The sequence below is a fragment of the Cyprinus carpio genome, chromosome A15 (genome assembly GCF_018340385.1).
Source record: "Cyprinus carpio isolate SPL01 chromosome A15, ASM1834038v1, whole genome shotgun sequence".
Taxonomy (NCBI): domain Eukaryota; kingdom Metazoa; phylum Chordata; class Actinopteri; order Cypriniformes; family Cyprinidae; genus Cyprinus; species Cyprinus carpio.
Window position 1 is genome coordinate 15,465,067 of NC_056586.1, and position 22,201 is coordinate 15,487,267.

Below are 22,201 nucleotides of genomic sequence, written 5' to 3' on the forward strand. Positions count from 1 at the left end.
TTTTGACAGCTCCCATTCACTGCAGAGGATCCAATGGTGAACTAGTGATGTAATGCAAAATTTTACAAACTCATCTACATGTTGGACTGCCTGTGGGTGAGTACATTTTCAGCAAATTTTCATTTTTGGGTGAACTATTCCTTTAAGGAAAAAATATAGATGCAATCAATCTTTGTTACCTGTTATCATTGGAGAGGTGACTGAGGTGGGCGAGCCAGGCACAGGGATCTCAAATGCACAGAGAAAGCCATTCACAGAGTGTCGCACCTTCTGGTTGTCTTGAGGAAAGTTCTAGACCAAAGACAAGCATTTGTTTAAAAGCCAGGCCACATGGATTGCATCAACAACAGTGTCTGATGTGGCGAGTTGAACTGACCTTGATGTTGGACGTGTGAACCTCAGCCAGTAGAATCTGCTCAGGTTTCAGGCTGCACAGCTCACTCAGCTGTTTCTTCAGGCCCATGTACTTCTCATCCATGTTGAGACGAAGCCCGTACCGCACTGGAGTGGTGCCGTCAAGTTTGATAACTGCAAGTCAAAAAAGCTTTTATGTAGGACTGGCGTATCTACTGATGGATTTTAAAGTGTTTATGTTTTCTCCCTGCTTGGCCTCACCTGTGATTTCTAAGTGCATGGAGCTGTCCATGGGAAGCGGCAGCGACAGGAAGTTAAAGGGATCGAAGCGGGCACTGATATGGCCACAGGTCTTGCACTTCACCTGGGACCTGAGCTGCCCATGGAAGAGGTCGACCACGATAGAACGATTTCTCCGCAAATGGTTTTCCCAGGCCTGCAACGAGAAACACGTAAATGTCCTCAGGTTGAAGAAACAACTTCACATTAGAGTATCATCAGTGTGCCCATTTAGGTTAATTTAGGAGTGCTTAGATGATGTGTACTGAAAAACAGTAGTTTGACACTGACCTCTGTGGCCACTTCATGATCTGGCCGTCCATCGCTGTCCTTGAGCTCCACGTACGGCTTCTCATGCACACGATTCAAGTCTTCGTGAAGCCCATCCAACAGGAAGGCCAAAAGCTCCTGGGAGTCTTGCTGCTGGAAGCCATTGAATCTCGGTGCATACTTTGCTATCGTCCACTACAAATTTTTTAAAAAAAATGGCATAAGAATTTTTATGGAAACATTTGGGTTTGATGCTCATGATTATAAAGATGTTAAAAACTCACTCTGAGTTTCAAAGGTGCAACGTTCTTCTGGGTGCCGCTCCAGAGTTCCTGTACCAAATCACCATAGCATTTGGCCATGTGACCACGCATTCCTATTGGATTGGTTCTGTCAAGGCAAGACACAGATATCACAGAAACCACTTTCAAACCAAGAAGTTTTCTGCTGATCAACATATCGTGACCAGCTCAAATGTAAGCAACTTCTTAGCCCTGCACAAAACTCTCGACTGTGCGGATCCCAGTTGAAATGACTGGATTTCACCCACAAATTTTTAATAAGCAATGGCAAATGTGACTACAAATTAACTTAGTAGTTACAAGTGTTTGAGTTTTAAAAAAAAGGCACTGAGCAAGTCTCCATACCTGTTAAGCTCATAAAGGTGTCGCCCTGAGATAAAATACTCCGTGAGGGACTTGGTATTGCTTACACACTGAATACTGGAGTTCATGAAGCATGTGTTTCCCAGGTTACTCAAACCTGTGGCACCTTTCTCAGTAGGAACTGTAAGAGAAATAGCAAAATTTATACACAATTATAATAGACTAAAGGTTTGATTCAATTTAGACTACACTGATACAACAACTTGAGTACTATCTCCAAGAAAGTCCAATTACTGAGTATTTCATAGAGTTCGATGGCAACATTGGGAGTCTTTAAATGTCACAGCTGATGTCTGCCTTGATTGCTTTATGTAATTGCATCTGTGTTTAATAATCTTCTTGATATGTGCTTTGATACAAAAAACCGGCCTAAAGAATTGCACTGTAGTGCCATCTAGGCAACGTCATACTCAGATAAACATTTTGACATTTGTAGATGGCTTGGCCAGGCTCCAATCTGCATAGATTTTTCCAACACTTTTCAAGACCTCTGACATTACCTTTGTGTCTGTCGATTTTGCTGCTGTTTGCAATGAAAGACATTTCCTCTGGCCAGCTCATATCTTTGTTTCGAACTGCAGAGAGGGAAAGACATATTAATATTTTTTCCTTTTCTATCAGTACAGCCAAGCATGCTTTGCAATTTAATCCACACAGCTCAGCAAATGTGAAATGAGATCAAATTTTAATTAAGACAGATAAATGTCACAGACATACCCTCAATGACTAAGTGCTGTTCGTCTAGAATTTTCAAACTTTCTAAAGTGTGATCTTCATCATCCAGGAGAGTGAGGTAATTCTGATAAAAAGACAATTAGCCAACATTAGTATACAATATAATGCATGTATCATGAATTATTTAAGACCTCAATTAAAAATTTGAGTTTTGTGGCTTGTAGTTTTAGGTCTATTAGGAATAAATAACTTTTGAAAATATATTAAAATAGAGGACAGTTACTTAAGATTAAAACATTTCACAGTATTATTGTATTTTATATTGTATTATGCGATAAATGCAGCCATGGTGAGAAAAGACTTCTTTTAAAAACATCAAAAAAATCTTACTGACTCAAAACTTTAGAATGGTAATGTACAAGTTACCCTTAATTATTGACAAAATTATCTTTTATCACATGCACATTTTAAAATTACAGTCCAGAAAAATAGACCCAAATTATCGATGACTCATCCTGCACAGATTTTGGTCAAATCTAAATCAATCAATTGAGATGCTCCATCCAAAAATTAAAATATGTGAACTTTTCCTCCCAGTTCAATGCTTTATAATGAGGTTAGATTTGCATATGAATGTCTTTGATCAGAGTTTGATGTTCTTCAGTATGAGTTAAGGAAGTCCCCACCTCACTGTTGTAGAGCCAGAGGCGCATGTCCTCTTCTTTGATGCGTAACCTCTGGGACAGGTACTCATGAATGTCTTTAATGGTGCCCATCCTGCTGAAACAGCCTGTGTATGCCAGCACTCGCTTCAGAGGGGCGTTCGGAGAAGGAACGTTTCCTGAGTTGGGAATGAAGCAGCCTTTAGCATTCTCTTTGTCACATGCAATTAAATATTGAAATACAACCCTTTAGAGATTTTCCACCCTGCTGTGTTGTAATATATTCAAAAACTAACTTTAAGTCACTGAGAATGTAAACTTAATTTAACCTACTGTGCTAAGTTAGTCAAGTAAAACTTTTATGATTTCATTTTAATGCAATAATGGGAAATGTAAAGTTTCAGCCAATCCATATATCCTAACATGCTATTAAATCAACCAGTCTCAAGGAGCACACAGATCAATATAACGCCCCCCCCCCCCCCCCCCCCACACACACACAGCCCCAACACCTGATCGACAGACTGAGGATTAGTTGTAAGGTAGCAGCAAGAAAGGGCAAAGGTCATTTTCAAAGGGATCATTCATCAATTCATTAGTCTGGGTGATTTAAATAAAAATCAAGCCAAATTAGTCCAATCTTATTAAAAAAAAAACATTTAAGATTTGTACAGAAATTACTGATTTCATAGGAGACCAAAAAAGAAAAAAAAGATTGGTAAGACAGCAAAGCAAAAAATTACAGGACATCAGAGAACGCCCATCTTTACCCACACCAAACAGTCTTCTGAGTCTGACAAAGCCATGACAAATTAGATTATTGCCTAGCCACTTTCAAGGCGCCACAATAAGGAAGCCTGCTATTAGGTCAGCGCTGAGTTTGACAATCACTTACATGTGTTTTTATGTTTCACATACTTAAAGATTCGGATGTATTTTTGTATGTATTCAACAAGGATTTATATTTAGCTGTCATGGAGTTACATTATCATTTTTTGAACTCAGATGATGACTTTAGGTGTTGGCATCAGGATTTGGCTCTTTAGTAATCCAGGCAGGTCATTTTGGTGAGACCGAGCTGGGTGTTTTAGGAGATTAGAGGAGGTTGTCAAGGCGGTGGAGGGAGCCTCTCTCTTGCTGCAGGCTTACGTTACCTCGGGGTACATGTGGAGGGAACATTCGCAGGCTGCTCATACCCATATTGACCCAGATGTTAGACTGAGGGCTGCGTGTGGCCGGTTGCTGGCGCAGGAACAGAAGGTAGCGGGGAAAGAGTTCCAGCTCTGGTTGAGCTGTGACTGTAGACATGATGACCTGAAGGAAGAAGAGACAGCAGAAGCACAATGGAGAGGTGCATGGGGCTTGACTATACTGGTGCACTTGCTTAAGAAAGAAACTTATTTGACTGAGTGAGAAGTTTACAGGACAGATTCACATGACCATTATTTGAAATTTGAAAAGCTCTTTTCATGGTCATTCTGCATTAAAAAAAATATTTTTAACCTCTACTGCATAAATTATGACAAAGAAGTTTGATTTACAATTCATGCATGAAAATGACTTCATTACCACAATCAAAAACAAATTCTGAAAAATTACATTATTTTATTATATTTTAATATTATATATAAATGTTTTAATATTATATATAAAAAAGAATATGTGCTGCCAAAATTATTAAATAATATTTTCAATGACCCTAAATTAATTTATTTTTTATTAATTTTAATTAATTTTATTCACAATATATTAAAAATATTTTAAAATAATATTTAAATAAAGAAAAAAAAAACTTACAGCTATTTATCATATTATACAAATTGTAATTGTAAATTGTAATTCTCCTAATGTTTTATAATGAAGTTTGCTCACTAAGAAGTATAAACCATATTTTTTTAAGGGGGAAGAATCAATAATTAAAAATTACTTAGTTCATCCTTCACATGATGCGTCATGTCAGTAAAAGATTTTAAATCACCTCCAGAATGTAACCTTTTTACTATTTATTTGAATACATCCCATCATTATTAACCATTTTAAGGCTATCTGATATGAATCGTGCTAGCAAAGTGAAGAAAATTAGTCTGATAATGAGAGGCAACACTGTCCAATTGAGTGTTATGTCAAAACAGTAAAGCAAAATCTATGATCAGGAAACAGGTTTATTAATATCTGACACTTCATGTGACACCTCAGGACACGTCATCAGGAATATAGTGTATCAAAGCAAAAAAGCCAGAGCAAATGACATTCACCGAAGCATAAATTAAATGCCCATGGTGGCACCACTGATGGGAGATGGCATACGTACCGGTCGGGGCAGGCTGAGGTTGGCCCCATACCAGTGGTAAAGCGCCCTCCATACTGGCTCTGGCACCGTCTCAAAGTCCCGGCCAGACACCAGCTGTTGGGATTTCTTCATCCGGCCTCCCTCCATAGTCACTGTGGGCGCCTGGACAAAACAGAGTCACACACTTAATGGGAGTTCATATTGACAGCAATTTGCAATGGCAACATGTAGTGACTAGGCGACCTCCAGTGAATAAATCACAGCCGGTGTGAGCGTCCTTCACCCTGCTCTTCTCCGATGACCCTGTGAGTGGGAGGATGGATGAAGAGGTGGACAGGACCAAAAAGGTCCCATTTTGACTTTAATACTGCTATGCATTATGTTAAGTAAAGAAAGACTGATAATATGGGACGTTTCATTAATATGAGAGTGCAAATGTATTTGTGACAAGGCATTAGGGCTGGGCGTTATGTCGATATTATCGTATATAGTCGATGTCTTGCAAGTATCCCGATGTCGATAATAAAAGTCAGTTACAGACGATAATCACCAATGCAGAGAAAAAATATGACAAATATATTTAACACAGTCCCGTAGTTACAATGCACATATTTATTCACATGAAATAGCATGAATGAAATATTTTGTAGCCTATGCTAGTAGCTAATTATTAGGGAATAAAAAATCTATTTTGGAATCACTTAATCCTAATTAAGGCCAGGAATCAAATAGGCCTACTCCTAATCCATTCTTCAAGCACGAGATGAAGCAAACACTTCTGTAGCTACCGCATGCTGTTTTCTGAGTTGCGCACACTTCCAGAGAGCTGCAGAGAGAGCCAGCTCATAGATTAGTTTGTGGACAAACACACAAAATTATGTCAAAATATCCCTGTAAACACAGTTTTGTCACGTAAATGGTTGAGAAAGAAAATGTGTGTGTAACAACCAACATTGGATTCGTGGACATCAACCTACCAGCTAATGATGTTTATTTTGGTTTTAACCGCCAAGATTGTTACATTACAATTAAATTAAAATAATTAGAATGGTAGGTGTCTATGACTCATTAAAAATAACATTTGTTTTCCAGAGGTTTCATTTTACATGCACAAATACCAGCATTAACAACAGAACAGGAGGATTCACATCACGCACTTCCTGCGCAGAACTAATTCATACAGCCTATATAAAAGGAATAAATATGCGAAATATATTCACTTAAAAAATTAACAGATTAACTAAATGATTAACAAAATGAAAAGAAGTAGCCTATAGGCCTATGCTGTGTTTGTATTTATTTTTGTGCACTCTCCTCACAAACACACTCAAGGAAAGGGAAACTTAAGATGGGAATAAAGAGGTACCTGTTTTTTTTATTTTACAAAAATAATTATTATATAAATTATTTCATTTTTAGAGGCCTACAAGGACACCTCAGCGCTCTAAAAACATAAGAAAAAAATAACCTTTCCATTTCTGGTCATGCAGAAGGAACCAATTTGTTTTTAATTGCTAATTTTAGACAAATAACAAATATCTTATAGCTTGACTACAAGTAGGGCTGGGCGATTTTTCTGATTTTATCAATTAATTTAATTTGATTTAATTTAATTTAATGTTTTGCCACAATTTAAATTTCTATAAACTGAGGAATCATGATTTTGAATAGAAATATTACCAAATGTGAGAATTAGACACTTTTACAATATGCTAATGTTAATATTAAAGAGAAAATAATGCTCCAACTGCATGGCGGCACACATGATTAACCGCTCACGTGTGATGTGCTCTGTGAAGGACCATAAGTACAATATATCATGAGGTGCCATTCACACAGAATGTGCTTTTTTGTGTTGACAAAGATGCAACGCGGACAATGGAATAGGAAAAAATTCAGGAAGATGAACTTCTAACTTGAGAGCCATGTTTTTAGAATGCCGTTTCATGCATGAGACGCTGCAACAGATGCGCGTGCACCAGGTCATGCGTCAAATGCATCCATGTTTACATAGAAAAAACAATGGAAAAGCAGCGCAATTGAATGTAAACCTGTAAAGAACTACTACTATATGGATATTTCATGTTTGCATCATGGTGACATCAGGCTGAAATCTGCTGTTCATTGTTTTTTACAGAACATTTATAGTTAATAATAGTATTTACTGGTGTTATACCTTCAGTCATTTTGAATTTGAATTACCTTGACTTTTGAGATTTTTTAAAAGCATTTTCCTTGTATTATTTCTGAACATATAATAGGTAGTTAGTACATAGTTTGTAGAAGATGTAATTGTACAATTGTTCATGCATCTTTTTTGCAAAGATATTTAAAAGTAAAAAGAAAAAGAATGTAAAAGTGATTTGTTTAACATTTACATCATGTTGACAACAACGTGTGGTGCACTTGGAATTTTTTTTTAATTAGAGGGTTAAAAAAGAAAAAAGTTACTTGAATCATGTTGTAGTTAAATTTTCAAGTTGACTTATTAAAAATCGTAAAAATCGCGAATCGGTCAAACGTTTTTATTTTGTAGCCAAATCGCCCAGCCCTAACTAAACGTTTAAAAAAAACAGCGCTACACGTTAAGGAAATGAACTTATCATCATGAAATGTGTCTACTTAGGCGACAACACCGAAAATTAAAGAGAAACATTGGTCCTTATGAAAAAATATCGAATAGTCGCGATATTTAATAAGGCGATTATCGATAAAAAAAATTTTACATATCGCCAAGCCCTACAAGGAATTACTGAAGCAAGTAGTTTTATTTTAAAATGCTTTTAGCTTCACATAAAAGTGTTCATTTTCTAGAACACAAATGTTACAGGACATTTATCACACGATTAATTTGTTCTTGGTGATTTCAATTTCTAAAATGGCACTTTAGTTTACTTTTGGGCTCTCCAAAGCTTTAATTATATGGATTAGAAGAAAAACAGCTTGAAGGTGTTATTTTCCCTGCAGGTCTATTGAATGCACTTTAGCAGTTATTTTGATGGACAAGAGGATCAGTGGCTTCCTGGTTTCAGTGGGTGTTCTAAGCACATGGTACACTCACCTTCATGGGCTCGGTGGTCACCAGAGGCTGGTTGTCTATGGCACCAGGTCTCTGCGCAGCCATGCTGTTGGGTAAATGGCCATTGGCGCTGGAGAAACACTGGTTGTTGTTGTCAGACACGTTGTGCTGCCGGGCAAAGCAGACGTCTGTGGCAGAGGAACTGGCGTGTGGGGTCAGGCCTGAGGAAGTGAAAACACGTTATGTAATGGAGGCTAAACGCTGTATCTAAGCCTTTATGGCAGGGGTGGGCAAACTTTTTGACCCGAGGGCCACATCGAGTTTTTTTAATATAAGTGAGGGGCCGCATAGTATATACATGACACCTGTCCATATTGCCCAAGAAAGTTAGTATGTAATAACTGCTAGGCTCTGACATTAGGTGCGTTTACATGGAGCATTATATTCTGATTACAATCAGTATAAAAGTCCAAGCTGAATGAAAATGCTCCATGTAAACACTTCAGTCAGAATAAAATTGCCCAAATCAGGTTCAGAGGAGTGGGATAAACCTTTTCTAATCCTTTCGATAGGACATAACACTTGATCAGATTGAAAACCGAAACTGGAAAGTTTTGTGCATGTAATGGAGCATGAAGCACAGAAAGAGCCAATGTTGCTTTTGTTGAATATAATAAATGACTGCTGTGTCGATCTAAAATTCTCTTTCCACTCATGGTCTGTGAAGTGGTGCAGGAAAACACTGGGCCAGAATAGACGTTTCTACAGCTTGTTTAATATAAGAATCATGGATGGTTTATTTGCTAAAACAGTGGGAAACTCCATACTCGTGCAGTGTAAGAATGTCAAAAGATAAAATCCAATTTGAAGCTTGTGACATAGAAACACGCACATCAACTCGATTACTTTATTTAGCGTTCATGTAAACATTACGTTCGGATTCATCAGTCAGAATGATTTCATTCCGATTGAAACAAAAAGTGTCCATGTGGACATGGCTACGGAGTCTTAAACTGTACTCTTTACTGAGCATGTACTTACTATTACCAGTGCTCTCTGATGCCTCTGATGAGCTGGAGATGTTATCAGGGAATTTTTCCTCTGGGGAACTGGGGGAACGGACCATTATTCCAATTCTGTTCAGGACAGGCTCCATAGGTGCTGTGGACTGAGAACTTCTCATCCCACTGCCCTGCACTGACGGCTGCTCCATGACAATCGACTTATTATCCTGTTTAACACAATGGGTTGAATATCAAAAATTCAAGAATCCACCATAATGTCAGTATTATCAACAGAAACTGGGCAAAATTAAAACAATCACGCTACTTCTTGACCAGCTGATGTCTGACAGAAACAAGGTCCAGCTTGATACACATACTATAAAGTGGTCAGATTACATTTTTTACAATTTGTTTAGTTTTTCCGTTGTCCACTTATAATTACAAGGTTTAAAATGGTTACAATTTAGTTATTTCAAAACAAATGACAAAGAAAAAGGTGATTAATCACATGACCCCTTTTCATTGTTATGTAGAGGCTGAATAGACATATTGCTGACTCACATATCTGACATAATCTCTCCACTGCTGCCACCACTGCATGGAGATCAGGAACCAGTTCTGACCAGGCTTTAGCCCGTGTCTGCTCTCCCTCTCCAGCCAACCCCTGTGCCGTCACACAAAATCAGGGTGGATAACAAACAGTCAATCAAAGAACTTTCATATTCATACACAACAAAAGAACCAAAATAACCCAACAAAACGCTCCTTCTGTCACAAGACATTAATGCTAAACTTACGCAGTATAGCCAAAACAATGAAACAGACACACTAATGTGGTACAGTATTTATAGTATATTTTTGAGCACTGTCAGTCCTGCTGGAAAACCGAAGTCTAAATGAAATTGTGTTCTCAATCTCTGTCTGGTCTAAAACACTGTTAGAGGCAGTGGAGGTACGATGGATCCTTATATACAGACAAAACCTAATCACAAGGCTTATGGGAGAGTGAAATACAATACAGCCCTCATAAGGCTTGTTTTAAAACACTGAGAAAGTGCTCTGTAGGGAGTTACAGGCAGTGATAGGGTGAGTAAAGAAATGCTGTGTCCTGATCTCACCTAATGATCTGGCCTTCCTCTTCAGGGGTGGCAGGACGCAGGCCCAGGACGATATGACACACCTGATGACGAACAGATTAACAAGCAATTTCAGGCCAGACCCAAGACAATGACGTATACACTTTATTGGATTCACTCGTGTGTACAGATTATAGAAGCATTTGGACACTTTTTATTGTTTGTTACTTTGTTTAAAAATACTGTTAACAGGATCGTACCTGAAACAGTAAATTGAGGAACTCATTGGCGATGGCACTTTTCACACTCCATATCTGATAGTCCTCCAGGGTTAAGTGTCCTTGCTGTGAGTAAAACACAAGAAAAAGGTTAGCCCACAAATGACATACACATAATATTGTCCTTAACAAACACTGGATCTAAGAAAAAACTAAATCTAAATCGGAATTGGTATTACCTAATGCTTTTTTTTTTTTTTTTTTTAAATCATGATATGCTATATGCAACATGAAAATGAAAGCGTAATTACTTTTGTTGTGTCATGCATTTTCAGTATGTCCTCTACAATGTCTGAAACGCTGGAATCAAACTCCTGAAACATACAGAAGCATAAATCATGAAGTATCATCATGAAATCTATAACTGACATGAAACAACTCCACTAGATGTAAGACACACAATGACAGCTCAGGATGCACAAATCAATAATGAATTGATTTGAGTTTAATTTAAATGTATAATTCCACATTAGTGCATACATGCAACAACATGATTGCATCTCATTTGCATTAATCACCTCATAGGCATGTACACAAACAAAATAATGAATATTATTACTAAGTAATTAGTTTAGCTGTACCATGTTATTATTGCTGTTTCTGTGGATGTAAACAGGTTAGTTCGATTAGACAATCAGCTGCTTTGCACTTACAGGCAGGGTGTCTGTACGGTTATCCTTCCACACCTCCAGCAACGCCACCACCATCTCGTGGATCTCATCCCTGGACAGAACTCCATCCCGGTCTACATCGAACACTTTAAAACAAACTGCAATAGACAACGAAGAGGAAAATAAGACAGGGCACTAGACAAAAAAAATCACTTAAGGAGCCGTCAGCTCCTATAGGAAACAAAAATACTAGGCATTAAATTGTGCCACAGAATATACATGTTTTCTTTCTTTCTTTTTAACACCTTAACATTTCAGTCACACTGTCATGTGTCTATGTCTCCCGTCCTTTTACAGCATCAGCATTTTAATCCATCTTGTAGATGTCCTGGGAAGTAAGGTTCACTTAAAGTGGGAACTAAACATCCACAAAAAATTGAAAACTACACACAATCACAAAGAAATTAACATTACACATAATCACAACCAATATCACAGACCATAATTATGTCAGAATCACTTGGCCACTGAGTGTAGTTTGGCCTCCTCCTCAATGCATCTTCTAAATGTTGTCATATGTCTTACACACGTCCAGTTTCCTGTTATGCCAGTCCAAGTTCTGTTTCTCTTCATTAGTATCATGCATTTATATAGGTGGTGTTGAATTTTATCTTTAGCGCCTTGCATTCTTTCTCATCATGTAGACAACGGGTTAAGTAAAAATATGAATATGCGATATAGTGCCTATATTTAGCAAAATGCTCATCTTTATAGTTATTTTTTCTTATGGACGCCGAATTACATGGCATTGTTTACAAGCTTTAAACATTTTCCGCAATTTGAAACACTGAATGAGTGATTACATGAGACATTTCAGTAAGTTGTACTGTAGGCGATCTTATAATATACCTTTAGTTGTCCATTCATGTTTATTTCATATTATAGTAAAAGATACGATGGGTTCACGTGCCACTTGAAATGAGGTGATAAAGCGATCGCACAAGCCACATTTATGAGCGCCAAAGCTGTATTTTTTTTTGTTTGAATTTCATTATGAATTTGGCAGAATTTTAAAGCTGATACTTTGTTTATTAAAAGGTAACCGAGCACAAATCTTATTGAGATTACTGGACAGCAAGTGCGCTACAAATAATATGAATTTCACCCATTAACAGAACACAGCATATAGACTAAAGATCTTGATATCAAGAAGCCTTATTAGTATCGATTCTACATGAGAATTGTTACAGTCATTATCAATATCCACACAGCTGACAGCTCTCCTGTTGTAGTTTGTTCAAGTTGTGAATGAAATAGACGCTGCTTTTCTGCACTTGTACTTCACACGTCTCTGTCATTTTCGATCTCTCTCACAATGCACAGCTGGAGCTGCTTTTAGCAAGAGTGCCATCAACGCTGGTGTCTGGCTGAGGTGGAGACTGTTTGAAAGTCTTTTTTTTTTTTTCCTCCACTAAAACTTTGATGCGCATTGTCTCAGTTTATTACATCAACATAACAAAACATGTCATTGCAAAACAAGCGAGAAAAAAGGCATTTCATTCACATTTTTAATTCATAAGTAAATCTGTATAGTCACTAGTGGCGATCTCAACAAAAACATCACTTGCACATTAATATTTTTGGACACACCGTTTTAGTCGCAGTCTGGAGCCCTGTAAGATGGGGAACTTTAACATATTCTTTAAAGAAAACCTTTATAATTTGTGCAAAAAAAAAAAAAAATAGTGGAATATTATTTAACTGTGTGTATTTAGAAAACAATGTGCTAGCTATGAACTCAGCCTCAACAAGCCAAAGGATTTTATTCTAAAAATGTTTTAAAATGTTTGAAGAAACACCCACAAAAATCCTGCATCTGCCATGGAATAAGATAAATCACTAAAAGAGGATGATAGAAAATAAAATGCTTACACTTTTGCCTCTCCGCTACAGGGCCCCGACAGCACGCTGAGAGCCCGCAAGATATCTCCTTAAAGTCAATATGATTGTCCCGATTCTCATCAAAGGCATGAAACAAGCCTGGAAAATGGGAGAAAATGTCAGTGTTTAGATTAGCCAGAAAGAGTAATTGGATTATCACAAATGATCCAAAACATTTCAAAAGCAGAGACCCACTTCTACCAAAATAAGATGAACCGTAACTTTCCTGGGTGCTGCAGATGCTTTCAAAGCATGTGAGTCACAAGTGGATGTATTTGAGAGTGTTTGTGTGCCTCAGTCCACTGGAGAACCTTTTAAAATTGCTGTAATGAATTTAGTCTTACCTTCACTAAGTGATGCGTGAATAGGGGGCGAGACCAGAGGGACAAAGGTTTCCAAATCAAACCGGCCTGTCCTTGATTGGGCTTTCAGCAGCCAATAACGCTTTTCCAAGTCTATAATGTCTGATTCTTCTACTGCAAGAAAGGAAACACAAAATCTGATTAAAAAAAAAATAAAACATTTATTTTAGTGTGCAGTTGAATTTTGCCTTGGCAATTAATAAATACAATTAGCTGTAGCTTGAGCATTAATTATTCCTTAAACTAAAACTGTAATAAAAAATAAACTAAATAGAAATATAGTAAAAAAAATGATTACTATTCAAAATATTAAAAACAATGTGACAAAAGCAAATAAAAACTCAAACTTACTTAAAATGATATAAAAGATATAAAAATAAAAGCAATTTCAAAATATGAGTACTGCAATATTATATTAAATATTCTGTAATAACACTGCCACAATTGACAATTTCCTCATACAAAGCTATCATAGTTTCAAAAGACTTGGAATATAGTATCACACAAGTCATACAGACACCAGTTTTAGGGGTTAAGTGATTAATAAGTTTGTTATTGAGCAAGAACTGTGTTAATATTCACTGCTTTTACAGAAAACAAGTTTCTAACTGACTGAATTTTCATTGTTTGGATTTCATTGTTTCATTGTCAGGAATCATTTTCATAATAAAGTAGAAACCACTGCTGTAGCATGGACTTTCATTAGATGATTAACATTTATGATGTGTTATTACATAACAACTAGGTGAAAGCATGACTCAAGTTAATCTCTCCGTAACACCATATATAGTCCAGTCTTTTAGTTTGTTGAGGACCTAGGTCAACTCTTCTTGCTTGGCCATAATCTCTATCTTAGGCTAATAGGATTGGTTTTGCCCCTCCCACACTGATCATCACACATAAGGCAAGTGTCAAAACACAGGAATACAAATCTGATCTTTTGTTTAGCCTGATGTTCATTTCAGCCTCCTCCCCTCTCTATTATTCAAAACACAATACATCTCAGTGAATGCACTCAATAAATAAATAAGCAAACTAATCCACAAAAAAAAGAAAATATAAAAATGAATGTCCTAAGGGTTTCACGGGACAAGAATAAAAGGCATCTTAATGGAAAGCCTCTGTATTTCCCTGAAACTCCTCCATTATCTCAGACTCTTGCAGCACAGTTAAACTTCTGTGGTTTGATGGACAGTTGGGAGTATGATTGGATTGGATCAATAGTCATTATTTCCCATAGTGCTCTGGGAGAGCAGGTTTACTGTCTGAGGGCCGAAGACTGAAAGACCATAGTTAACAGAAACACAGAAAGCGGTCTGGGGATCTATAGGGGGACAATCCCACCCACCATGAATCACGATCAATGATTCAGTGTTATTTCAGAAGTGGTTAGGAGTGGAAAGCTATCTTGACACAAAGGAAACTCTAGTCCTAAAACAATCTTCCCGTCCAAGATGCATTTAACATACAGCCAAACAACATTTAACAACAAATCTCCCTCTGGAATGAAGAGTCATTACAGTACACCACGTAATTAATTCAGTGACGAAGAATTATTATTCAGAGCAACATTATTATTATTACTAAGAACAATAATTAGTTTAGAATAGCTATTTGGAACTGAATAATTGCTTGAGTGTTATTCACTGTTTGTGTAATCTAAAACACTTATTATGTACCATATGGATAAGCAAAGAGCCTTGTTTATCCTGAATGTTTACAGCCTTGATCGCTGTGGTACATCTTAATATGAGGCACCATGTGCAGTTCATTTCAAGCTAGCCGTGGCCTATGAAATCCTCTTGTCCTGTAATACATTATAGCAGGAGGACATGCATTATTTCTCTGGCTAGTGTGACGCTGTCGGGCCTCTCAAATTGTCAAAACCCATTTCACCCATTACTTGTGCTACTTTCCCATTACTTTTCTTGCTGTCCTGGTACATATGCACAAGTAACAGAGTGCATATTTTTGAAAAGTATTTGAAAAGTGGGAATATATGATACTCTATACTGAACGGAAAAAACAGATAATAACAGTAATGTTAGACCGCTTATTTAGTTATACTATACAGAATATTTATACTTTTAAAAATTAATTTGTCATTGAACTGTGCCTAAACCTTGATTAGCATTTAATAATTGCCAAATATATAAGTGTGTATATATACAAATGTTTAGGGCCAGTAAGATTTATTTAAAGATTTTTTTTCAGCAAGGACACATTAAATTGATAACAAATTATGATGTTTTATAATGTTTAGAATTTCTATTAAATTATTCACAGTTTCCACAAATATATTAAGCAGCACAACTGTTTTCAACATTGATAAAAATAAGAAATATTACTTCTGCACCAAATATGCATATGCATATGATTTCTCATCATCACAATGATTTCTGAAGGATCATGTGGCACTGAAGACTGGAAGTAATGCTTGATGAAAATTCAGCTGTCATCACAGGAATAAATTACATTTTGAAAAAATATTATAAAATAGAAAACTTTTTGATCAAATGAATGCAGCCTAGGTGAGCACAAAAGACTTAATTCAAAACCATTAAAAACCTAAAAATCAAACCATGAAGGTTTATGTTTACCATAGAGCTATTATATTTGTATATAGCTAGCATATAGCCTCATATACATATTATTTGTAAACCACACACCTCCAAATGCCAGTACTCACCTAAAGGAGCGACTCTATCAGAGTGGCAACAGAAGAACCATACCATATTCCACTGCACATGCCACAGCTCTGGTCGTTAGATATGGCGTGTACCATAGCAAATGTTATGTTGGCAAAATACAGTTAGTCTCCATCTCCACATGCAATCTGACTCCTTTTCTTTCTCACAGATTACTGTCACCCAGCCTTCACTTTCTTCTTTCTGATAGGCCTCCTGCCTGTTCGCACTTGGCCTGGTGTGGGGCATATTCTGGAAAGCGCATGAACCCATAAACCCACACCAACTCACATAGATCTCACAGATCATGACTACTCCACACCAACAGCACACACACAGCCCTCTCACTGAGCTAAGAGGATAATGCGGAGTGGGCCACAGATTACCATGGGTTGCCCAGGTAGCTTCTCTGATTGGCTATAGATGGAGAAAGCAGTCCTTGATTCTAATTTTAATGAGCTATTTGCATAATCTTTTGCTTTTGTGTTTTTTTGACTTTCTAACTTATATCTAAGGATACAAGTATTTTGTCTTGGTGACACAATAAAAGGAATAAAGCTCAGCCTTGCACATTCATTCTGTAATGGAGAAATACGTTATAGACAGAATCGATCATGGTCTTACTAATACACAGAAAGGCGCATAAACTGACCTTCCAATATTGACTGTATACAGTAAATTAATTAATGACAAAGGCAAACAACTGCTGCGTATGCTGTTTGAAGCAACCTACAGGCGACTGTTTTAAATCACAGACAGAACAGGCTTGTTGATATTGGTTTGTAATAGTTGTGTTTCAAGCCTACTGAGCTGCCTACCTGCATAGCATTATCAAATCTGAACATCAAATCAATTTTTCTCATTTCTACTAAAAATATCCAAAAAAAAAGAGAAAGAAGACACAAGTCTGCTGTCTAGGTAGACAGTTAACAATGTTTTAGCACACACAAACAAAGCTACCTCAGTCCTTTTTCAATTTATTGCGAAAATAATATTTGTGGAGAGTCTTAAATATGGCTTAAAATGGAAATGATAAATAGAACGATTACCAGAACAATAGATAGCTAGAATGATAGATAGATAGATAGAAAATAATAAAACAAAAAAACAAATAAACAAAAAAAGAACAAAACAATAAAAGAATAAAACGATAGAACGACTGAACGATACGACTAAAATATATAGAATGACAGAACGATAGAATGATTGATAGATAGATAGATAGATAGATAGATAGATAGATAGATAGATAGATAGATAGATAGACAAAAATAATATGAACAACATTATTATTGCTAATATATTGTTGCTAGGTTTATTTTAGAAATTAGAACTTATTTTTTCAAATCATATTTAAATTATTTTCAATTAAATAAAAACTAAATGGACATTAAAAATAAATAAAGAAAATGAATAATACTGTAATATAATTATTATTATCATGAATACCAATCTAAAACAAAACCATGGCTATCACAGCATGGTAACTTGTGAATGTGGGTCACTTGAGCCATGCAGCACACCTATAACTGAAAACATTACAGGCTTCCCACATTATGATTTCATGACAGCAAAAGCACTGAGTGACTGAGCGGGTGAGTGATCTTCAGCCCCTAAATAAATCATTGTCTCTATGAGAAGAGCTAGTGCTCAGATTCTGTCACTGTGCGGACTTGGGGTCTCTGAGTGAATGCAGCCATTTCCTTCACTGTGTCACTGTGGGTTTAGTAGCTGGGTGGCAGTGACAGCTGCAACAGGGCCGAGTGTGTGCAAATGCGGTGTGTGTGTTCACTGAGTGGGAAGTGTTGCCTGTCACTCGCCGTCATCTCACACAGATGCCTCTCTCCTCGTGGAGGGGAGGCCGGCTGATTTGCTGATGCCTCCTGTGTGTCAGGGAGGAGAGGGAAGTGGCCAAACGAGACTTGCAACTTGCCTAAACATCTACAGCATAGACTATCAAAGAGCAGATTACTGTCAGCCTTAGCAACACGCGATGTCTCTCACACATGTAAATGATAACCTTTAAGTCATTTCTCATTAAAACACAGATTTCTGTAAACACTACAGATGTCACAATTCTCAATATAATATTGAACCGTTTGTTACAACATTCACAGTTCAATATGCACTTGTGAATTGCTTTTTTTTTCCCGGTTGCGCATTTTAAATTTTTTATGTGTTTTATTTTATAAGTGCTGAGATGAGGAAACGACTTCCTGGAGTGTCATCAGTTCTATTACTTCTGTGATATATATGTGGAGTCCTCCGGCATCCAGTATGAATGAAACAGACATTACATGTGATTACAGTGCTCAATAATGGCAAATCCATCCCATTTTGAGTGAAAAATAGGGAAAATAATACATCTCTCAAAAGATATATGAAGTAGACATATGATCAGTGTTTTTATCCAGGGTACAGAAGTGTACAGGAGTTGTTGTTTTTTTGTTAATCAGCCATCAGAACTGATCCGGACCGAAAACCGTGGTTAAAAACCGAGGTATGTATTGAACCAAGAGTATTGTTGCATTCTTAGTAAACACATGCCTCTGAACTGACAAACACTGGCCTTTTCTGCAAAAAGCCAGTCTAGAGAGCACTGAGAGTATATTCAGAGAGTACTAATGGAATACTGAGAGAGTATTCAGGAAGTATAGACAGCCAAAGTCAGGTTCCGACTCGAATACTATTAATTTTCTTCATAGAGAAATAAATATCTTATGATATATTAAAAATCTTTCAAGCAGACCCATCATGAGACTGATGGTATATGCTTCTGCAAAAGCCACATGTCAGTGTGGTTTTAAACAGTTGCCAAATTAAAGTACTACACTACCCATAATTCTGAAGAGATCTTCCTTGACCCACCAATCAGACAAGTTGCTGCTACCATGAGAACAGATAAATTAATCGAGTCTCCTTACAAACTTATCTTATCTGTGTATATATTAATGTTAGCTGCTGAAAATTCAGCCATTACATTTTAATGAACAACATAAATGACATTTATTTTTGTTCAAATAAATGCAGCCTTGGTGATCATAAGAGACTACTTTGGAAAACATTTTAATGACCCCAAACTTTTCAACAGTAGTGTACATCAACTATTTTAAATTGTACAGTCATTTTAATATAATTGTAGTTCAGTCCCTCAAAAAAAGTATACAGGTACAATATATGATCTTACCCTCTTTTTCTCAAGCTTTTCCATTTCATTTTATTTTTCTTAATTCAAATCAAACCTCAAAGATGGTTGATTTAATTAAAGGCTTAGAACTCTTTTAAAAAATCATTTTAGTCACAATGAAGAAAATGAACGGAGAAAAATACTTCCAGAACTAGAGTGAGAGAGTATTCAAAGAATACAGAGAGTTTTGAGAGCATATTGAGAGGAAGCATTCAGAGTACTGAAAGGTCATTCAGATAATAATCACAGAGTATAGTGACACTTACAGTGTGTGACACCAGCAAGGGTTTGATAGAACGTGGGTGTGTCGCTGTCGTCGGTCAACGTGACGCACACGCCACCTGACAGCAGCCAGCGGGAGAACGTGAAAGCATCTTTATTCTGCAGAAGCCAGCTCTTAAACTTCTCGTAATTCACCTTCTCTCCCTGAACACAAACATACAGAAAAACTGTAAATAAACACCAGAGTACAATTCTAATGAACTTGTGACCAACTTAAAGTGCACAAAAAAAGAGTACAGAATTGAGAAGTGTGCTAGTTGCTTCCTCTTGTTCAGTGTAGGGGAAGCGTTCTTATTATTAATATGAACTAAATTCTATTGTATGCAGATATATTTGTGTGAGTGGGTTGAGTAAAGAGATAAGAAAGAGTTTGAGAGCTGCTGCCAAGGGATAACCAACAAAAGTGCTGCACTGAGTGGCTTTTCCCTAAATCAAGAAAGTGATGCTGCAGGAGGAATGAAGGCTGAGATGAGAGTGCAATTTACAGAAGAGCTAATAGAGAAATGGGAGAGAATGCATGTTAAAGCATATTATGTGACCTTATTGGCTGCAACATTTGCACTGTCACCCTTTTAAGCTTATTATTAGCGCAGGGCTATAACACAGAGGAAGCTCTCTCTGTAAACACAAGTCTAAATAGTGCAAATGGTTCAAAAGGTACTGTATATATAGATTTTGGCAGTCAATGAAGAAAGTGTCACAGGTCTGACAGATTGGATTAAAAAGGCATGTAATCCATTTATGAGGCAGCAAATACTTCAGTCCTGCAGCAAAATGCTATACTTTCTCTAAACCTCTTGCGAACCTAACCTGTTTATGTAATTTAATTTGTGAAATATCAGATTGTGACATATTGGAAATAGGGAGGTTAAATAGGCAGATTCATTTCCTGTCTTTTGAGCATTATGTGGCTGGATGGCATGATGATTAATCTGGAAAGTCATGAGGTTGGTGAGACAGGTAAATCACACAGGTTAGTTTTCCTGCACTGACCTCGGTGAAGCACTTTCTAAGTGAGGGCGGGACCTCCCCATCCACTGAACGTAGCATGTTCTCCACATCCTCCCGGACCACATAGGTCCCCGAATCACTAGCGAACAAGCTGAAGATGTCTGGGGATAGAGAGGACATGCTGGTTAATAAACACATGGGAAGTCGTGGCCTAATGGTTAGAGAGATTGACTCCTAACCCTAAGGTTGTGGGTTCGAGTCTCGGGCCGGCAATACTACGACTGAGGTGCCCTTGAGCAAGGCACCGAACCCCCAACTGCTCCCCGGGCGCCGCAGCATAAATGGCTGCCCACTGCTGTTTGTGTGCACTTTGGATGGGTTAAATGCAGAGCACGAATTCTGAGTATGGGTCACCATACTTGGCTGTATGTCACGTCGCTTTCACATACCTTATCAGAGTCTAGCAGGCAATGTGTCTCACACCCTCACATCAATTACGGCTGTCACAGTGACACAGTGAGACACACTAGAGTAGACAGTACATCTATGGGGAATTATCATGTGAAGTGGAGTGTGCATGCGGCTACCAGTTTGACTAAAGTAATGAAGAGCAAAACTAAATGACATCTGCATAATTGCTGATTAGATTGCTGTTTGAAATGGAATTAGTGGAGCACCTCTTGTGACTTGTGCAAAATTAATAAAATACACATGTACATTTGTAAGGCTGAATAAGGCTATGTATAAAATTCTGAGAATAAAGTAACTAAACAGAGTAATTAATCTATAATGCATCATGCACAATGAAAAGCATTGAAATAATGTGCGAGATCAATGTAAAGAGTATAATAGGGAGAATATGGGAGTGGATAGTTATGTGCCCCTCTGCAAACCTACATTTGGCTTTCTCTTCATCACGTCCTCTTGTTAATAGAACCAGCCCGACGATCAGGTAGTTGAAGTGCAGCCCTTTGGATGTGCCACCAAAAGAGCTGTAGATCACCTACAACACATGGGAAAGGGAGAAAGGATGCACATTAAATGTGGCCTGTTAAAATGCACAAAACTCAGCATTTAATTCTGTTCAAAAACCATTGTGTTCAGGTACGCTCACACCCTTTAATAAGAGTTTTGCAGCTTTATGAGTCACAGTGATCACTGGCACTGAGCTAGATTTTGCTACTGAACTCAACTTTATGCAAAATGAGCAGTGATGCAGCAACTACCAATGGGAGTGAAGATAGTTCTCCACTACTTGATACAAGTAGGACTCTACTGTAGAAACCAACATCTCAGATATTTGGTGACTTCCGATGATTTAATGCATTGTCAGTGTGAAACCCCTTTTTAAAGAACACAAGAAATAATGCAAAAGTACACTGAATTGCACGTAATGATTATGCAAATGTCATACAATGAGATCTATACAGATTACACAGATGGCAATTACAAACATAGTTGAGTTTATAAATAATAATAATAATAAACTTATTTAAAAAATTTAGGGCTGTCAAATGATTAATCACGATTAATCATACATACATAATCATACATACAAATATACCCTGTACACATACATATATTAAGTAAAAAAAACTTTAATTATAC

At 37.1% G+C, this 22,201-nt stretch overlaps 1 protein-coding gene across 4 annotated transcripts in view; it reads right to left on the reverse strand.

The window, feature by feature from the left end:
* usp32 (ubiquitin specific peptidase 32) overlaps positions 1-22,201 on the reverse strand; it is a 50,568-nt gene that overhangs the window by 10,427 nt on the left and 17,940 nt on the right. For 2 of the 4 annotated variants that reach the window (XR_006161753.1, XM_042771175.1), the window contains exons 3-25: positions 21,491-21,596; positions 20,636-20,754; positions 19,627-19,786; positions 13,469-13,600; positions 13,116-13,223; positions 11,226-11,341; positions 10,824-10,886; positions 10,555-10,638; positions 10,337-10,398; positions 9,780-9,882; positions 9,256-9,445; positions 8,257-8,435; positions 5,217-5,357; positions 4,060-4,219; positions 2,930-3,084; positions 2,286-2,367; positions 2,069-2,143; positions 1,551-1,689; positions 1,188-1,293; positions 925-1,098; positions 616-790; positions 377-528; positions 180-291 (exon numbers count right to left, since the gene is read on the reverse strand). Coding sequence is in view for 3 of the 4 variants with exons in the window: in XM_042771175.1 (XP_042627109.1) it covers positions 180-291; positions 377-528; positions 616-790; positions 925-1,098; positions 1,188-1,293; positions 1,551-1,689; positions 2,069-2,143; positions 2,286-2,367; positions 2,930-3,084; positions 4,060-4,219; positions 5,217-5,357; positions 8,257-8,435; positions 9,256-9,445; positions 9,780-9,882; positions 10,337-10,398; positions 10,555-10,638; positions 10,824-10,886; positions 11,226-11,341; positions 13,116-13,223; positions 13,469-13,600; positions 19,627-19,786; positions 20,636-20,754; positions 21,491-21,596 (2,893 nt within the window). In the remaining variant the exon portion in view is untranslated. The remainder of the gene's footprint in view (positions 1-179; positions 292-376; positions 529-615; positions 791-924; positions 1,099-1,187; positions 1,294-1,550; positions 1,690-2,068; positions 2,144-2,285; positions 2,368-2,929; positions 3,085-4,059; positions 4,220-5,216; positions 5,358-8,256; positions 8,436-9,255; positions 9,446-9,779; positions 9,883-10,336; positions 10,399-10,554; positions 10,639-10,823; positions 10,887-11,225; positions 11,342-13,115; positions 13,224-13,468; positions 13,601-19,626; positions 19,787-20,635; positions 20,755-21,490; positions 21,597-22,201) is intronic. The other 2 variants (XM_042771176.1, XM_042771178.1) reach the window with 2 other exon arrangements.